The sequence below is a fragment of the Nipponia nippon genome, unplaced genomic scaffold (genome assembly GCF_047370975.1).
Source record: "Nipponia nippon isolate SJK-2023a ecotype South Korea unplaced genomic scaffold, ASM4737097v1 scaffold_9, whole genome shotgun sequence".
In the NCBI taxonomy this organism is placed as follows: domain Eukaryota; kingdom Metazoa; phylum Chordata; class Aves; order Pelecaniformes; family Threskiornithidae; genus Nipponia; species Nipponia nippon.
The window spans coordinates 19,458,604-19,476,447 of NW_028262413.1; the positions used below are offsets into that span (position 1 = coordinate 19,458,604).

The 17,844-nt window shown below is 49.7% G+C and overlaps 2 protein-coding genes and 1 long non-coding RNA gene across 11 annotated transcripts in view; 2 read left to right on the plus strand and 1 right to left on the minus strand.

Annotated features, from left to right (window-relative positions):
• The window catches only part of LOC148050153 (uncharacterized), a 4,203-nt gene extending 3,556 nt beyond the window's left edge, over window positions 1-647 (plus strand). Inside the window, exon 3 of the long non-coding RNA XR_015701470.1 lies at window positions 46-647. This is a non-coding gene — a long non-coding RNA (uncharacterized LOC148050153). The remainder of the gene's footprint in view (window positions 1-45) is intronic.
• CUNH3orf18 (chromosome unknown C3orf18 homolog) overlaps window positions 1-5,708 on the minus strand; it is a 12,067-nt gene extending 6,359 nt beyond the window's left edge. For 2 of the 5 annotated variants that reach the window (XM_087744586.1, XM_087744590.1), the window contains exons 1-3: window positions 5,583-5,708; window positions 1,502-1,894; window positions 101-126 (exon numbers count right to left, since the gene is read on the minus strand). In XM_087744586.1, the coding sequence (XP_087600712.1) occupies window positions 101-126; window positions 1,502-1,735 (260 nt within the window). In that variant the 5' untranslated portion in view covers window positions 1,736-1,894; window positions 5,583-5,708. The other 3 variants (XM_087744588.1, XM_087744589.1, XM_087744587.1) reach the window with 3 other exon arrangements.
• Window positions 5,709-5,832: 124 nt separating this feature from the next.
• The window catches only part of HEMK1 (HemK methyltransferase 1, mitochondrial release factors N(5)-glutamine), a 30,726-nt gene continuing 18,714 nt past the window's right edge, over window positions 5,833-17,844 (plus strand). For 3 of the 5 annotated variants that reach the window (XR_015701614.1, XM_087745169.1, XM_087745172.1), the window contains exons 1-4: window positions 5,833-5,885; window positions 8,268-8,714; window positions 9,167-9,258; window positions 11,784-11,877. Coding sequence is in view for 4 of the 5 variants with exons in the window: in XM_087745169.1 (XP_087601295.1) it covers window positions 8,424-8,714; window positions 9,167-9,258; window positions 11,784-11,877 (477 nt within the window). In the remaining variant the exon portion in view is untranslated. The other 2 variants (XM_087745170.1, XM_087745171.1) reach the window with 2 other exon arrangements.

A 17,844-nucleotide genomic window follows, 5' to 3' on the forward strand; every position in this document is an offset into this window, starting at 1 on the left:
GTTCTCAGCCAGCCATCCCTTACACTCTCCCCATGTCCTTCCTAGCTCTCTGGATTTTGAAGCACTGAGTTCCCTTCAGCCAACAACAGACGTAACTTACCTCTTCCTCTTCCTGATATACAGAACCTGAAGGAGAAAGAAAACCATCATTACAATAGTCCCAGTAGGATGGGGAACAGCTGAGAAGAGAAATTTTGGGCACAGGGCACACAGAAAGGAGGTGTAGCAAGTCTGGCATCACTGCGCACCAAAGCAGGGGGAAGGGAGAAGAGACAATAAAAAATGAAGTTTCATATGCATCCGTCTAAGCTCGGTAGCACATCATGCCTGACACTAAGCGCTCGAGTGGCCTGTTATTAGGAGTGTTAGTAGTAGTAAGAGTATTAGGTGTATTATTATTAGGTGTAGCTCAGCACATTTCTGGTGGCTGCAGGACATATGTTGCAATTTAAGAGTGGATGAAGAACCTTCCCTTTGTGGTTTTCATCTGTAGATTTCCTACAGCATAGAAGTGCTGTTACCCCCTCCCCAGTATAAAGGGATGAAGCAAAGAGGGCATGCTCAGTGACTTGCCTCGTGTCAGCCAGTAAGAGTGGCTGTGCTGGGAAGAAAGTGAGGCTTTTGGCCTCCAGAGCCTTGTTCTGAGAACTACGAATGCTGGATGTTGCTCTTGGGAACTTATGACCATTTCCAGGTTCTCTTAGGGGCTTTTGGAAAAACTCCTCCTTGGGCCTGCAATGAAATTTTGCAGTAGTCCCTTTTTGTAGGCTCCTCTGATGGTTGTATGAGTGAAGCTCTTCCTCATATGAGGAATTGGAGCTTGCCGCTACCTTCTCTTCTCTGTTGGCAGGTAAACGATCTCATTATATATCATAAGAAGAACTGCAGCGCTTGCCCTGCCCATGTCAGGCCCAGAACGATAGTTTCTGAAAACTTCTGCCTACAGCATTAATGGCAAGGTTAGTTAGGCAGCAAATCCTCAAGGACTTTGCTGATACCCAGCAAGCAGAACCTTGGAAGTGCAGCCCAGAATGAGTCTAGCTGAAATAGATTCAGGCCAGTTTCACGCAAAAAGGCAGGTCCACAGGGGAGATTAATGTGGTTTCAGCAGCCTGCTTTAAAAGTTAATTTGGATGAACCTTCTTGCGGGGGGGGCCCATGTTGACAAGGTTTAAATCAATGCAGCTGTTCTGGTCAGAACAGAATCTCCTTTGTGTTCTTTTAACTGAACTTCCTATTGCTATTAAATAGTGACACTACATATGGCTTCCTCTAAGCCTGCTGAACATCCTGTTCTAGACCTCAGGGAGACTGCAGAAATATTGGAACACTGGATAAAGGCCTTAAAAAGAAAAGGATCTCAGGAACTATCTGTTCCCAGCAGTTCTGGGTGAGGCTTTAGTCGAACACAAATAAATTATTCAACCCAAATCAGTCCTAGAGCTCCTTTGCCACCCTCCACCCTCAACAGACAAATAAATATTTAGCAGGGCTCTCTTACCATAGCTACAGCCAACCCAATCACAGTAATGATCCCAAAGGACAGCAGCATTGTGCTCATGCCGGGTCCACTGCTGGCCACATCTGGGATTTTGGTGCTGTTGAAACTGGTAGTCTCAGGGCTTATGGTAGCTGTTTCTGGTACAGTCACATCCTGAGTTGTCCCAGGGTCTGGCTTGGTGGTGGTGGTGGTGCTGTGATACAAGTCATGCACAGAGGGTGAGCTGTAACTCATCCTGCCAGCTCTTGGTAGCTCCTTTTACCAAGCTGTTGTCCTCACCCATCAGCTACAGAACCAGAGAGTTTCCCTTCGTATCAGGGACCTTCATCTGAGACCTATCCTGTAGCATCATTGCTGATGGTTTTTCTTCATAAGAACCACGCTTGTTTCTGCCTAGGAAAGAATGAGAACAAATGAACAGTGCAGAGCTCTTAGAGACAGGCACAACCTTTTCCAAAGCTTCCCAATTTACTAGTACAATTTTTGAGAGCAGCTCACAGATGCCCACTCAAAATAAGAAAAAGATTTTTCAAGGGTACTGAGAGCCCCTGAAGTCATGCCTGATTCACTTGAAGTCAGTGATACGTTCTCTGCTTGCTGCTTCAGCTCTGCCTCCTTGCAGGCACTTGGCAGATCTATGTGGAGACCACCTCAGAACCCCTGTAATTTGGTCTGCTCCAGGCTGAGCCATGTGGCCTCTATCCGCCCCAGGAGATATAGCATTCTGCTTCTGTCTCTTGCTTTTAATATTTGGAAAGTAGCATGGATCCCCTTATCAGTGGGAACACATCCAATAAAATAGCACTCAGCTGTGAGGCACCCATATCTCAGGATACTTTTTATTGAATCCAAAGTAGGACTTCCCTGTTGTGGTAGTGACTGGTAAGTCACCACACTATCCATCGCCCCACTGTCCCCCATCCCATGCGCTTTGGAAAGGCAGTTTCCTTAAAGCAGTGGGTTGCACCGGTCCCCCATCTGCTACTAAAAACAGTGAGTATTTCTCAAGTCCCCCATGAAAGCACCCGCTCAAACTTAGTCATGCACTGCTAATTATCAATTTTAAAATTCGTCCCATTTTGGATTGGAGTTCTGAAATTTGATAGATCTATTCATGCTGAAAACATGAAAGGCTTTAATTGCTTCATGCTTCTATTGTGCAAATGATCAGGAGTTGCAAAACACCATGGGATGATCCTGTGGGAAGTATTTGCACAGCTTTGTTTATAAAACCACATTTTTGTGCTTTAACATTAGTTCAGCAATTGCTTCTGTGAAAATGCAGCTACCTCTGGACTAGAGCAGTGCCGACCCCAAGAACTACTGTAGCAGTCCTCTGATAATTTCTCTGCAGTTTAGCAGACGTTACATCTCTGGACTGGAATGCAGCCGGGACATAGGGGTTAATGAGCTCTGAATAGAAAAAGATGTGCCTGCAAAGAGAAATGAGCCATTGTTCTGCTCCACTCTGTTCTATTCTAGGCAAGGTTATTGCGCAGTTGCCATTACTGTGACGCCTTACTGCTGTCCATAACTGCATTAAGCAGTGCGATTAACATCTGTCACTAACAACTGAAGCGGAGAAATCACACCAGGCAAACAGCACCAGGCCACCCTGTGGTCAGTCAGCACCCCGACTAGCCACCTCGACTTGCACAGCACTTGTCCTGCATCTCCCTGAGCAGGTAAATCTCTCGCCACACATGCAGGATCTGTCTGGCAGCTCCCTGTGAACAACTTTGTGAAGCAGGAGTTGCTGGGGGATTTTGAAGTGCCCAGGAGACTGTGGGAGCTGTCAAACTCCTATGAGTTTCTACAGAAATGTGAAGATAGCAGTTCTGGTCTGGTCCCACCTAACATCGTACTGAAACACAAGTTCATTGCAGCTGAAAGGGACCATGTCCTTCACTGACCACCAAACCATGCACGCCTAGTTTAAACCATGTGGCACCCGGATTTCCCCAGCCATTACTGACCACGGTGGAGCTCAGGTGTAGTGGACACTCGGGCACAAAGGTGGCAAATTTGAAATCCAAGTGCCACAACAGCAGCAGCTACAGCCCAGCAGGGAAAGGGAAGGAATTGTTGAGCAGGTATTGGGCAGACCGAGCAGCTGCTCAGAGAGAGTCATCAATTTGTGCTATTCAGGGAAACTCTCCATGACAATAATTCACATTTTAAAAAAAGCCACCACCAAGGAAACAAGAAGTGGAAAAAGCCTGAGTGAAAGGAGTGAAGCAGGCCCAAGGGCTTTGCAAAATATGGCTCTGGATCTTAAACAACTCCTGAATTTTGGAAACAAAACAGGTTAGGCCTTCATCTCAATGTGGTGTCAGCTTTGGAAAACCACTGGAACTTGGATGTTGAAGCTGATAACAAGCCTTTGGGTGAGACCCCTTTTGTATGGACCACACACTGTGCTGCTGTGCATTGCTCCTCTGAATAAAGTTAGGCTAGGTTAAAATTACCCAGCTGAAAATCTAGTCAAGTGGAAACAGGGGCTCTTGTTCCTGCTCTCAGCATCCTGTCCATGCTGAAGGATTCCCAAGCCCAGAAACCTAGCTCTAAAAGCGGTCCTGTATGAAAAGTTTCTGACATGGCTTAGGCAGCCAGTTCCAGGTCCAGAGGAGGGTACTTCTGTTCCCAAGCCCCTTCTGGTACAGGCTGCAGAGGGCCAGATGGGGAGGCTGAGTGCAAGTATGGCCCAGGGCCCACGGCTTAGAACGGCAGAGCTGGGGGTGGATGATCTTTCCCACCACCTTCCTTTCCCAGTTGTCATCCTGGTGCTGGAAGTTTGATCTGCAGGCTGGGCACACTCCAAGTCTCTGATGGCTGCTCTAGGGCCAGGGACAGCTACTACCTATTGCTGGCAGGTTTCAGCATAGTCCATGCACAAATAGAACAGAAGAGGAACCAGATCCTCAGCTGCTGTGAGCTGGCATTCTTCCATTGCCTGCACCAACAGAGCTTCTCACGCAGCCAGGACCGCTCTGTGCTGGGCTCTGCTGGGTCTGGGAGTAAGGACACGTTTGTTTCTCTCCTGAGCCAGCATTTCCAAACTGGTCTCTGATAGGCACTGCGGTGACCAACACCTCTGAGATGCAGAACATTGTGTCAGGCACTTGCTTGAGGCTGCTGACTTTTCTGAGTCCTGGTTTTAATCTCTCTGTGCTGCAGCTTCCTCTCGGGTAGGACAGGAATAGAGGTTTGTGTCACAGGGATGAAGATGGGTCACAGGGTCTCTGGATGAAGAAGGCAAATAATAACTAGTATTTTCTCTGCATTACTTTGCCAAGATGAAGCGTCTCTAGTAATTCAGCAATAGCAAGCAGCACTGGGTCGCTGCTGGCTACGGGATGTGGCGTCCCAGTGTGTGAGCTTGTGGCTTCCTCTCCCCTGCTACAGGGCTGACCGGGCTGCGGGGCAGCCCCCAGGGTAGGGGAGAAGCCCCAGCCGCGTGTGCCCCGTCCGAGCACCTGGCACAGGCGCGGGGACACCCCCAGCAACGTCCCCGCTCCTCTGACGCCGCGCTGATGGGAAACTGAACCACAGCAACGGCCCTGACCCCGAAGCCTTCCCGGGCGGCGCCCCGCAGCTGGCCGGGGGCTCCGTCCCTGCGGGGAGCCACCCTTTCCCCGTCCCGGGAGAAGTTTCCAGACGGATAACGGCTTATACGGCCCTTCCCGCTCCGAAACGTTACCCCGGCGGTAAGGGATCGGCCCCGGGCTCGCAGCCGGCTCCCCGCCGCACAGCTGCCTGCGCTCCGCGCCCGCGGCTCCGGCCACCCGCAGCGCTCCGCCTCGCCCGGCCGGGGCTGCACGGGCCTCGCCGGGGCGGCGGGGACAGAGACGGGGTCGGGCACAGCGCGGGGGGCCGCCGCCCGCCCTTCCCCGCCGCCGAGAGGCCGCGGCAGCCCCCGCCTGCGCCCGCGGCCCGGCGGGACGGGACGGGAGGGGGCGGCGCGGCCGGACGCCCCCGCGGCCCAGCCCGCCGGCGCCGCGCCCCTCCCCGGAGGCAGCCGCGTTTCAGCGCCGCGCACCCCCCGCCGGGGCGGCCGCTGCCCGCCGGGGCCGGCACTTACTGAGCGCTCCCCGCTGAGGCGTCCGGTCCCCCCGGAGCGCCGCTGGCGGTGGGGCCGCCGGGGGGCCGCGCCCTCGCCCGCGGGGCAGCGCTGCCCGCGGGGGGCGGGCCGGGCCGCGCCGGGCCGGGCCGGGCCGCTCAGCAGCGCGCGTACCGCCGCACGGCCGGCGGCCCCGCCCCGCCGCTCTGCGCCCCAGGCGATTGGCCGGCGCCCGCAGGGCTCGGGTCGCGGTTGGTCAGTCGGCCTGTCACTCATGCGCGCGCCGGCGGCGGGCGGGCGGTGAGGCGGCAGCGGCGGCGCCCGGTGAGTGGCGGGAGCGGCTCGGCTCTGCGCCGTTCCTCCCGCGCCCCTTCCCCAAGCCCCGCACCTCACCTGCGCTGCGGGAGGCGGCTGCCCACGGCCCCGGCCCCCGCGGGAGCCGGCTGCGCCTCCAGCCCCGCCAGTGGCGGTAGCCACCAGGTGAGGTGTCGCTGTGCGGGCGCGCTCTCCTCTGAGGGGCCCCCGGGCCCGCCGCCCAGGTAAAGGGACCCCGCGCCAGCACCGCGGTGCAGGCCAGGGTGTTGCGTGTGCAGGGAAGCCGGGACAGGTGGAAGGAAAGCCGGGCTCCGGTCCCGGCAGTGCTCTGTGGGGCTCGTTTACGGCCGGAGAGCTGCCCGGTCACTGGAACGAGGCCTGGGCGGGCAGCTCCCTGGCTGGCAACTGGGGCTTGTACCCCCTCACCCGGTACGGCCAGCGGGGCTGTGCGAGGGGCCGGTTCGGCTGACTGCTGACCCAGCAGCAGAAAGGTATCGACTTGTGCGGCGCAAGCCCCAGCTCCTGCCCGAGCCTGTGAGCGAGCCCAGGAGCGTAGGGCAGGGGCCAGGCCGTGCCTTTCGATGGCCTCCAGCGTACGTGTTGGACTACAGCGAGTGGGGAGCAGGGGGTTGAATGGACCGAACCACAGAACTGCAGGAAAAAAAAATCTATTCCCTGCCTGTGTGCAAACAGGTATTTGTACCAAGAAGTAGCACACAGGGCCTGTTCTTGGCAGGGACCTCACATCAGTAGCTGGTCTCCTTTATTAATAATGACAGTAGTGGCAGCATCGTTCCAGCCATGGCCAATTAAAGTCTTACCTGCCTCCCTAACAACACTAATGGTTAATGTTTTATTCCTTTAGTGTTCCTCTTGTGGCAGTCCCCCAAAACAGGGCCTTGGAGTAGGGAGCTGCTTGCATAAAGACTGTAGCTGTCAGACTGCTTATGCATAACATAAAGGCAAGTTTTCGTAGGGCTGCTTATCTCTGCTGGGGATAATGAAGATGGTAAGAAGGGGATCCTTGGGCTCTTAGACCACCCATCCCTTTGCCAGGAGGTAGCACGTAAGCCAATCTCGAGATCTTTGCTGCAGGATATTCCCTCCACTGCTTCCCTGGGCTGTGTTTGGTTTGATTTTGTGAAGGAGGGCAGTGGAGGCCTGACTCTTTCTGCAGTTTCACTGTGCAGCAAGAGCAGGGCAGGCCCTACGCTGCTGCCTGTGCAGGTGCCCCATGCAGCAGGGTCCAGGGCTGCTGCAGGGGTTCAGTGCCAGCATTTGCCCAGGTGGGAGCTGACCCAGCCCCCCCCCACCCCAGATCTCCCTGCAGCAGCCCTCCTACAGAGCAGAGAGCCACCCACCCTGGGTGCTGCTGCCTGCTCGGGAGAGGTATTTAGTTGTTTGTGGGGTGGTTTTCTGGAAGAATTGGAGGAGGGGAGGTTGTGGCCTCTCTGAGACAGCGATGAAAAGCAGCCATCAATAGAGGAGTGGGAATGGGCACTCAGGGAAACCCACAGTGGCTCCAGGGACTATGAGTCAGGAGTGAGGGGGGCCCTCATTTCTGATGGATCACAGCAGGAAGGTGGGGTTGTTGTTCTGTTTGTCTCCATTGAAACACAGTTCCAAGTGTGATATGCAGCATCTATTTTGTAAAGTTTCATCTCCTTTGTCTCCTGCAGTCATCTTGTTTGTTTTTCTTCCCTCCCTGTCTGGCTGTGTCTGTTCTCCCCTCTGGCAGGGTTTGCCTTTTCTGGCCTTTGCATCTTTCCAGTGTTTCTCTTCCCTCTAGTTGTACCTTGTGAGCTTTTCTCCTTCCCTTGCTCTTAGCAGCTCAGCCCTCGCTCTCTGGCCCCTTGTCTGCTCTCTGGGGATGGTGACAGTGTGGAAGACCCTTGACCCATGGAGTCAAGGTCTTCTGTGAGCCCACCCGCTAACCTAGGACTTGTGGTTTATGAACAGAGGGAGGAATAGAAGAAACAATCCAGGTGAGACTGAAGGTCTTCCTGCAGGGAACCAGGGTGACCCACTCATGGAGTGCAGAGCCAAGGGCTGGAGCTGAAGACTGGTGTGTCTGTGGCTTTCTGGGACCAAGGACAGGCAGGAGTGCTGTGCCTGTGTGTAGGCACAGTCGCTTCTGCCTTGCCGTGGGCATGGACTGGCCTCCTCGTAGCTCTGGCCTAGGGAGATGGGCAGCTCTGCGAAGAAATGGATTGCAGTGGCAGAACTGGTTAGCTGTCACCTGAGTCTTTTCTTGGGGTAATCCTTTATTATTCTTAGGGTGTAAGTAATTGATATTGTACCTGTGGGCTGGGATTAGGGCATTCTGTCAGAGGGGAACCTGTGATTTGCTAGCCCGAGGGATTCAGGCTGTACTCTTGCCTCCTTTTCTAGACCAGAAGAGCTGCAAACCAGTGCCATTTTTGTGCTGCCCTGAGGAGAATCCACTGACTGTGGTCAGCTGGTGCTTAACCACAGTGGTTTGTGGTAGCACCAAATGTCCTGTGAGTCTCAGCACTGACTAGATCAGCTGATGGCAACAAGGAACACATGTGGAAGCCAGGAACGGATTTTGCAACAATGAGATGCCTCACCCACCCACTGCTCAGGAGGTTGTTGGGCCCCTCACCTCAGTGCCTGCCAGGGGGATTGAGTCAAAGTAAAGGTCCTGTCCTCAGTCCAAAGCGGTCATCTCTGAGGCAGGGCTGCAGTGCAAGACCTGGGTGTGTGACTGCCACTGATGTGGTCAACTACTGGCAGAAGGTGTTCGACACAAATGGGATCCCTGAAGCACGAGAATCCAGTGAATATATTGTGTCATTTGTCCTGGGAGCAAAAACAGTTAAGTAATAGAAGAATAAGGTCTTTGTCGTTTTGGTTGAATCCCTTACCTTTTTATCTCACAGGAAGTAGAACAACTTTTCCCTACCTGAGATGGCAGAGAGGGTGAGGCATAGTTTATTAATGCCAGTAGAACACGTGGGGTCTCTTAAATGCCTTCTTTTGCAGAGGCTAAAATGTAACCCATACACCTACACTGTACTCTGACTTGCTTGGTGGAGTGATTTTTAATTTTACCTATTCTTCTGAGCCCTGAAAAGTAGCAGAAGAACAGCTGTACAGGTTTGTTTTTAAACATGCAGGTGGGTTCTCCTGATCATTTGTGGTTTCCAGCAGTCCCAGGCATATGTGTTTGTCAGCATGCTGGGTCTCCCTGGAGGATGTCCTTGGGAGGGTGCAGAGGACACTGAAGTGGCACCAGCAGGCAGGTTTTAAAGTGACCTTGTCTTCAGTTTCAGAACTTGAACTCCAAAAGCCTCCATGCTCCGCTTACAGCAGTTCAGCAGGAGCAAATCCAGCAGCTGAGCAACAAGCGACTAGAAAGGTAGGAGCATCCTCTTACAGCCGTTCCTTTGGAGGGTTTTCCTTCAGTCTTAATGCAGCCTGAAGAATGGTAGCAGAGAGAAGGCAGAAGACCATTAGCAGCTGACATGTCAAGTAGCGGTGCTGTGACTCAAGTGATGGGCATTTGCTGTTGATGTCAGGTAGCAAATCACCTCTGTCCTGTCTGGGAGCAAGGAGGGTTTAAGGGATGTTGCAGAGGAGCAGGAAACTGGGAATACTCTGAGTTGGGTACATTTTCATTAAGCCCTTCTGTGCTTACAAAATTTAGCCTTGTTCCATTCTGTCTGATTCAGCACTCTCTTCAGCTGCCAGTCGTGTACTGGTCTGTGGTGCTGCTGTGCTTTCCTTTCTAGGCTTTGCCTGCCAGGGATTTCCCTGGTGTTTAGAGGTATTTTTGGTCTCCATTTGGCCTCCATTTGCTCGTTCTGTGTGTGGGGTTGTCTTAGCGTAAAAATTAAATGGGTTTGGTGTGAAGGAGTGACTTGGAATCAGGTTGGACCTGGGGAGTAGTGTGTGGGGAGAGGAAATATTCAGGAACTTGGATCATTTAGAAGGGTGGGAGATGCCTGAGAGCATGTTTGGAGGCGGCATCCTCCTGCTTGTTTACATGAGTGGGGTTATGATGTGGATCCTCATTCTGCTGTGCGGATTAATCTTGCCACGTCTTATGCAGAATAGGATGTGAGAGTTTCTCAGGGAGTCAGTGTGTTAGCAGTGGTTACTGTTTGTAGGATCTGAGTGTCTTCCCTGAAATTGTCCTGCTGCTCTTGAGTCTTGTGTTAGGAGCAGAAATGCAAAATTCCCAGAGCTGTCTGGCTTGCAAATTGCTCTGCCTTAAGTGCTGTTAAGGTTGCAACAAATCTCTGCTGTTCTACATGAAGAAGTGAAGTATGGTGCCTCACAGCAGCTGAAAACATGGCCCCAAAATTCATAGACTCTTGCAGGCTGACAGGAACCTCTGGAAATCTAGTCCACCCCCCTGCTCAAAGCAGGATCAACTAGAGCAAGTTGCTCAGAGGCATGCCCAATTCAGTTTTTAATATATCCAAAGACAGATACTATGCAACCTCTCTGGACAGCTTGTTCCAGTGTTTGACCACCCTCACAGTGTTTAAAAAAATAAAAGGAAAAAAAAAAGGGTGTGGTTCTTAGGTTTAAGTGGAATTTTCTGTATTTCAGCCTGTGCCCTTTGCGTGCCTTTTCACTGAATACCACTGAAAAGAGTCAGGCTCTGTCTGCTTTACTTCATCTCACCAGATACATATGGTTATTGGTGAGATTTCCCTCCTCTGCCCCCCTAGCCTGGGCCTTCCCTTCTCAAGGCTAAACTGTCCCAGCTCTCAGTCTCTCCTTGTGTGTCGATGCTCCAATCCCTTAATCATCTTAATGGCTATTTGTTGGACTTGCTCCAGTATGCCCATGTCTCTCCTGTACTGGGAGCCCAGCACTCCAGATGTTTCCTACCAGTGCTGAATAGAGGGGAAGGATCCCCTCCCTTGATCTTCTGGCAATGCTCTGCCTAATGCAGCCCAGAAAACCACTGGTCATCTTTGCTGCAAGGGCACATTGCTGGCTCATGGTCAACTTGTCCACTCGATCTCCAGGGCCTTTATCTGTAAGGCTGCTGTCCAGCTGGTTCACCCCCAGCCTGTACTGGTGCATGGGGTTATTCCTCCCCAGTTTATAGGACTTCACATTACCCTTTGCTGAATTTCATGAGGTTCCTGTCAGCCCGTTTCTCCAGCCTCCTGATGTTCCTCTGAAAAGTAGGTCTATTAACCATTCCTCCCAATTTTCTATCATCTGCAGACATGCCAAGGGTACTCTCTGTCCCTTTATCCAGATCATTAATGAAGATGTTATGCTATATTGGCCCCACTATTAAACCCAGGGGTACTCCACTAGTGATCGGCCTTCAGCTGGACTTTGTGCCACTGAACACAGCCCTCTCAGCCTGCCAGTTCAGTCAATTTTCAGTCCAACTCATTTATCTAGTCCATACTTCATCAGCTTGTATATGAGGATGTTATGGGAGACAGTATCAAAAGCCTTAGGAAAGTCTAGATGAACAGTATTGATTACTCTCTCCTCATGCACTGAGTTAGTCAATGTGTCATGGGTGGCTATTAGGTTAGTCAGGAAGGGCTTCCCCTTTGTAAATCCATGCTGACTATTCCCAGTCACCTTCCTGTACTTAGTATGTCTGGAAACAATCTCTAGGACTATTTGTTCTATTGCTTTCCCCAGTATCGAGGTGAGGCTGACTGGCCTGGAGTTCCCCGGGTCCAGTGCTTGATAACAAACTCTTTTGTGGGAATGGAGCTCCCACGGCTCCCTTAGAGTGCACACACACATTGCACATGCAGTTGGGAGCCTCAGGGGTGTCTAGGTGCTCACCTTCAGAAGGGCTGTGTGGTTAGTAATGAGGTAAGCATGGTATTGAGAGCTTGTCTGTGTTACTAAGTGGAGTCCTAAAGTGTTCACACTTGCTTTTGCCTGCCACAGAATGCCGGTGCAGTATGTGCTTGGTGAGTGGGACTTTCAGGACCTGACTCTGAAGATGAGACCCCCAGTATTTATTCCTCGGCCTGAAACAGAGGTATGAATGTGGGGAACGTGGCAGGGGCAGGCTTGAATCTGTGAATTACATCATTCAATACAATCATAGCATTGCTACGAAGGTGCCATGTATATCGCGAGGTTGTAGTGATGAGGAGGTCAGACCACTCCATTTCTTTTAGAACAGAGGGTGATTCTAAGCTTGTGATCTGGAACTGATGCTGGTGAACTTTGCCTCCTGGCTCGGAGCAAGAGATGTTGCAAGCTAGCGTATCACTTAATTACACAGAGATCCATCTCCATTGATGGAAGGACTTGGCTTTCTTTCCTTATTTCTGCTATAGTAATGACTCCTAGAAGTTCAAAACCTGTACTGCTATATCCCAGTGGCTTAGTACTTTGACAGAAGGGCAAGAATCTCTAAGTCATCCAAAGGTTGTTAGCAAAATCCTGGAGTAATAGAAAGCTGCTACTGGAGAATGGTAATGGACTCCAGAGAGCTTGTTTGTCCATGTGCAGACTAAACCAGTGCAGGCTGGTAGGAAATGGCACCTACCACCTGTCTGATGGCTCCACAGCAGTTTCTGGACAAACACTGGAAACTGAAGGGTTGTTTCCTGAACGGTAACAAAACAAACACTGGAAACTGAAGGGTAAGTTCTGACCTGGGCTGGAATTAAATATGAATGTCAGTCGTAAGAATGTAAAGGACAGCCATACATGATCAAGTTAAAACTCCCATTTTCCCCAGTGTTCCTGCTGCTAGGGAGAGGCCTAAGAACTACATGGTGACACTTTCCTTGACAGTAGCCTAGCTTTCAGCTCATGGACTGTCCTAGCAAGGAGGTCTTTCTGTTTGCTAATCCTCAGGAGATTTTTGGTTTTGTGAGGGTTTTTTTTGGTTTAGGGTTGGTTCTCCCCCTGCCCCGAGAATTTGTTTTCTTTTGGAGCCTGTGTTAACTTTTGGACATAAAGTGGTCTCCATAGCTTATCCATTTAGGAGTCCCAGAAGTTTAAACCTGTTTCAGTCTTATAGTCATTTCTTCAGTTGTTTGCCTGCTGCTTGGTGACTGCTGTAATGTGCTGGTGGCCCTCTGCTCAGGTCTCTAGGGACCCATGCTGTAAAAAGAATGAAAAGGCTCATTCAGACAGAATGTCCCCTACTGACAGTGTCAGAAGAGATGCCAAGGACTGAGTGGGCTTTGGAGATGGGAAGACCACCTTTGCTTTTTCTGGGGAAGGGATAGCATTGGGAATGTATGAAGAAAGCAGCAGCTCACTAAAGAGAGGATGCAGTCTGCAGAATCCTTCATCTGACACCTTTTATTACACAAAAGTTAAAAGATGAAGACAGCCTGTGCTTCCATTGTGCCCTTTTAGAAGACAGCGCTACTGAAATCCAGGAGAGGGTTCCAGACAATTTAGTGAGAATCAGCACAACTACCACGTAGACATCCTCTCATCTCAGCCTGTAGAAGAATATTCAGAACCAGAGTCTTAATTTGGTGTGGGGCATCAGCAGCATCTCATTGAGAGCCTGCTGGGCCCTGAATCATAGTGATGACGCTTGTGTCCAGAGAAGGTGTGAGCTCTCTGTTGTGCCTGGGTTTGATCACTCTGTGGCAGTTAAGTTTGGAGATAGGGCTCTAAGGAATAGTTTTGCCAGTTGGAGCCCAGCAATGGTTAGCTTTGTTATTGTCAACAGTATTTCTGCTCTGGCTGATTCAAGAGAATATTTCCAACCTCTAACTCCCCATTAATTCGTGGATGCAACGTGAGCATTAAAACCAGGCAGAACTCTCCGTGCAGTGCCAGGCTTCAAAGGCCTATTGTGTGGAGTGGAAGCTAGGGTGGCTAATGCCTGAGAATGTTGTTAATTGCACCCACATGCGTGATTTTGGTAAAAGCATCTACGTTGGCCCAAACTGAAATGCAGTGCTGTGTAACTGCTGTGTTTGAAACCACTTAACATACCCTGGTGCAAAAATGTAGCATAAACAGCTTAACCCAAACGTTGTCTCTCTGGGAAAACTTTATTTGATGTGTCACGGTACTTACTATGAAGGCACATTTTTAGCACATTTATTAGTGCTCATGGAGCTCTGTTGGCAGCTGAGAGTTTTCTTGTGATGTGGTGCTGGGGAGGTTACTTGGACAGGAAGAGCATGGGGACAAGATCCACCTATTTAGCAGCACCTGGCAGGACATTGCTTTAGGCATGTGCTGCTTCCAGGAACCGCGTACTGTGGGGAACCTGTTGCACAAAGTGAATTGGTGTCCAGATCCTTTCCTTCCTAGCAGAAGGAAAAGTTGGTTGTCTCTGACTCAGAGCTCTGTGGGGTGTGGTTGGGTTGGAGTGTGCCTATGTTTTGTTTCATCAGAGTAATTTTTCCAGACTTCGGTGGACTTTGAAACTGCAGTGGAAACATCTCCTTTCAAAAATACTGAAGTTAGTTGCATTTGTTGCTCTCTTTCTATTTAGGATTTGTCTGCAGCATTCTTAAAACCAATAGAGCTGAAACTTTTCACCAAATAATATCTAAATAATCCTTGTTCTTTAGGAAGCAGTTCATTATCAACATTTATATCCCAGGTTCAAGTTGCTTATCTGTGACTGCACACTCACGCCACATGGCATGTCTTGTCCTTGGCTGAGTAAATGTGGCTCCCTAAATTGACTTGTTAGTGCAGATACACAAGCAGCCACAAAATTTGCTTCCTAGTTATAGCTGTGCAGCTTCTGCAAATGCTCCTGCTTGTTGATTTTGAAGTCTGAGAAGAGGAGCCATCTCCATGATGCACGTTTTATTCTATAGTTACAACAGGAGGGAGGGTTGTGACTCTTGCTCTCAGGCGTGTTGGTAATGGCATGAAGGCAAACACAGTATGACATAAAACACCAGCATTGTTTCATTCCTGGGGATAGAGACACATGCCGAGAGAGAGAGCTCAGTTGTCTGCTTAGTTTTGCCCTGTGTGAAACTTGCCCCTTTATAGTATGTTTTGTTCTCTCTGGTAGCTGAGCCCTCTCCTGTGTGCTCCCTCTGGGAATATTTTTTCAGCATATGTGGCTTCGTTCTTCTGTGGGAATCTGGCTGGGGAGGGGATGGGACAGGCAGCCAAAATTAGGAAACTAACAGGTCTCATTTAATCTCTGAGAATGGGACTACAAAGCTGATTGCATTCAGTCATAACTTATTGGTGTGCAGGGCTGGTAGATACTTCTGTGAGCACAGGCACACTGTGTTGGAAGAGGGTTTCTTTAAACAGTCCTCAGTCTCGCCTTCCTCCAGTTACCTGGCCCTCTGTGAGCAAAGCTTTGGACTCGCTGCTGCAAGCACCGACTGGGTTTGCAAGGGCTTGCGGAACCCAGCGTCCTGCCTGCTTTCCTCCTTGTGTGACTATCAGAGCCAGGTTTCTGCAACGGGGAGGTGTTTGGGCCAAAGTTTAGGGGTGTGGTCAGTCTTGTGAATTATCTTTGTTATGTGATTGTTATTGTAATGACAAGGAATCCCTGTCTCAACATTGCTCAGTCGCTGTGTTAATGGAGAAGAAAGTCCTCATCCCAAAGCAAGGCTTTCTAAAACTCAGGCTGTGTTACCATTGCAGCAGCACTGTGAATCAGAGGAAAAATAGGGCAAAGAGAAGGAGAACCCAGCCGACCGTGGATACATAACTCCTTTTTTTGTACAGGCAAAAATATAGGCTAAATGAAACCTCACCATGACTTCGTTAAGGAAAGGTTTAGTTTGGTCCAGGACCTCTCCCAAGGAAGTAGTTCAGGGTATGTGGCTCACCCGCCCTGTACCCCTAGAGGGCACTCCAAGCTTAGGCTCCCGGAGTTCCTGATGGCGCTATTTCTTACTGATTATTATAGGATTTCTCGTGGTTTTGATCCCCTCCTCTCTCAGATGCTGTGTTTTAAAGCATATGAAGGCTTATTTGTTCAGTGGAAACAAAAATGGTCTCCTTTTATCCCTTGCAGCTACTGTGTGGGTAGAGTCAGATTCTCGGATATTGAGTTTTTGTTTTTGCTGGAGGAAAGCTGCTGGGAGGAGAGCTCCAGTTCTGCTTGGGAGGACTGTGAGAGTCCCACCATCCCCTCTGACTCTCAGGCCACCCAGGAGTCCCCTGGTGACACCTCTTTGACCTGTTGTGATCTCAGCAGGAGCGCAGGCCCTACATAATTTTTTTTCTGTCTTGGCTTTGTTGTGGTGGCTGTGTCATGAGAACAGTCCGTTGCCCTGTAAGGGGGGACACACTGTAGGGTGAAGATGTTTGTTTAGCCTGGGAGACATCTTAGGGAAAGAAATTACAAGTCTGTGCCATGCTGAACATTTTTCAGTAGTCATGCAAAAAAGATCGGGGCTGCAATCTCCTGTGAGAGCAAGAAAAAAAGACACAGCGGGTCAGACTATATTGGTCTGTCTAGTTCAATATACTGTGTCTGGTCAGGGCTTGGAGCAGTTGGTGGGGCCAAAATTACAAGGGAAAAGATAGGCATGGAAGGATTCCCCCTTTCTTTTGATAGTCGGCAGCTAAGGGCTGCTGTTAGCCAAAGCTGGATCTGAGGCCATCCTGCTTCATAATCACTAATGGATCTGTCCTCCATTAATTTGTTTAATCCTCTTTTGAGTCTGTCTGTGTCTAGCCTCCATGACATCATCTGACAGTGAATCGTTCTAATTTTGTATTTTAAGTGGGGAAAAGTATTTTCTTTGCTTCTGATGCTGCCTGCTCATTTAACAGGAAATCCCTTACTTCTTACTATGTAACACATAAACCATTCATGGTCTCTATAGCATTTGTAATTTTTAGTCCTGTTGCTGTCTAAGCAATTCTTTTTCCACCTATGATGTTTAAGCTTTTAACTTGTTTCCCAAGATAGACTACTTCTTTCCCATGCTAACATGCTCAATGCACTGAAACCATTGCTGTTTGCGTGCATCTGTCAGCTGAATGGCAGTCATTGTGCTGGGGTGTTCTGCAAAAGCCCTTTAGGCAAAGATTTGCTCAGAGAAACCTTTCATGAAGTTTAACTTTACTTCTAGCTAAACATAATCATTAACCTTTCAAGAAGGTCAAGCACACAGAGAAGGGATTTTTGCTTCCTGACATGTATATGCAAATATACAGATTGCAAGGTGGGGCCTTTCTTCAGTGCTTTATGTCAAAGCAGTGTACACATTTTCTGTTTTAATCAGTGCTAAAAGGAAGCTTTTGATGCAGAATGGCCTTTAATTTCCCTAATTTCATTGCCACAGATGGTTACTTTTCGGAAAGTTCAAAAGGTCACCACTGTCCAGTGGAGTACAGCCATGGATCAGGAGTCAGGAGATTGGCTTTTTTTTTTTATAGTTTTGCCTCTGACCAGTTGTCTCTTTCAAGGAAGGCTGCTTCTCCTTTCTGTGTCACTGGCTTCCCAGTCTGGCAAATGAAAAGGAAGTGTATCTCGTATGTAGCTTAAGGTCCTTTCTTGAAATATATATAGACTCCTGTAAGGTATATTGAACATAAATGCAATAAGGCACTATTTAATAGATCAAAAATTAACTGCTATCTGTCAAAATGTAGCTGTAAACAATTGTGCTAAAATTGGAGCACTGCTGTTGTGGCCTCACATAGATCAGATTTTGCCCATATAGTAGGTTATATTTTATCAGTATGTTGGAGAAAAACAATATTTTCTGGAAGCAGGCTGTGGCACAGAGGCTGGGGAATGGGCATTATGAAGGGAACCTGTTGTTGCTGCAGAGCAATTGGAATTCCCCTTTGAGCTAGGCACAAGTGTTTAATAGGATCATATATGCAGAAATAAATAATGCAGCCTGTGCATTGTGGCTGAGGGGCTTCCCCTGCCAGAAGAGCTTGGAGCTCTTAGGGATATTGGCTGGCCACAAGCACCCATTTTCAGTGGGCTGCCCAGCAGGCTAATGTGATCCTTGTGTGTATTAACAGGGGATCGCCAGGTACAAATAGCAGGATTAAATAATCTGTGTACTGCAGT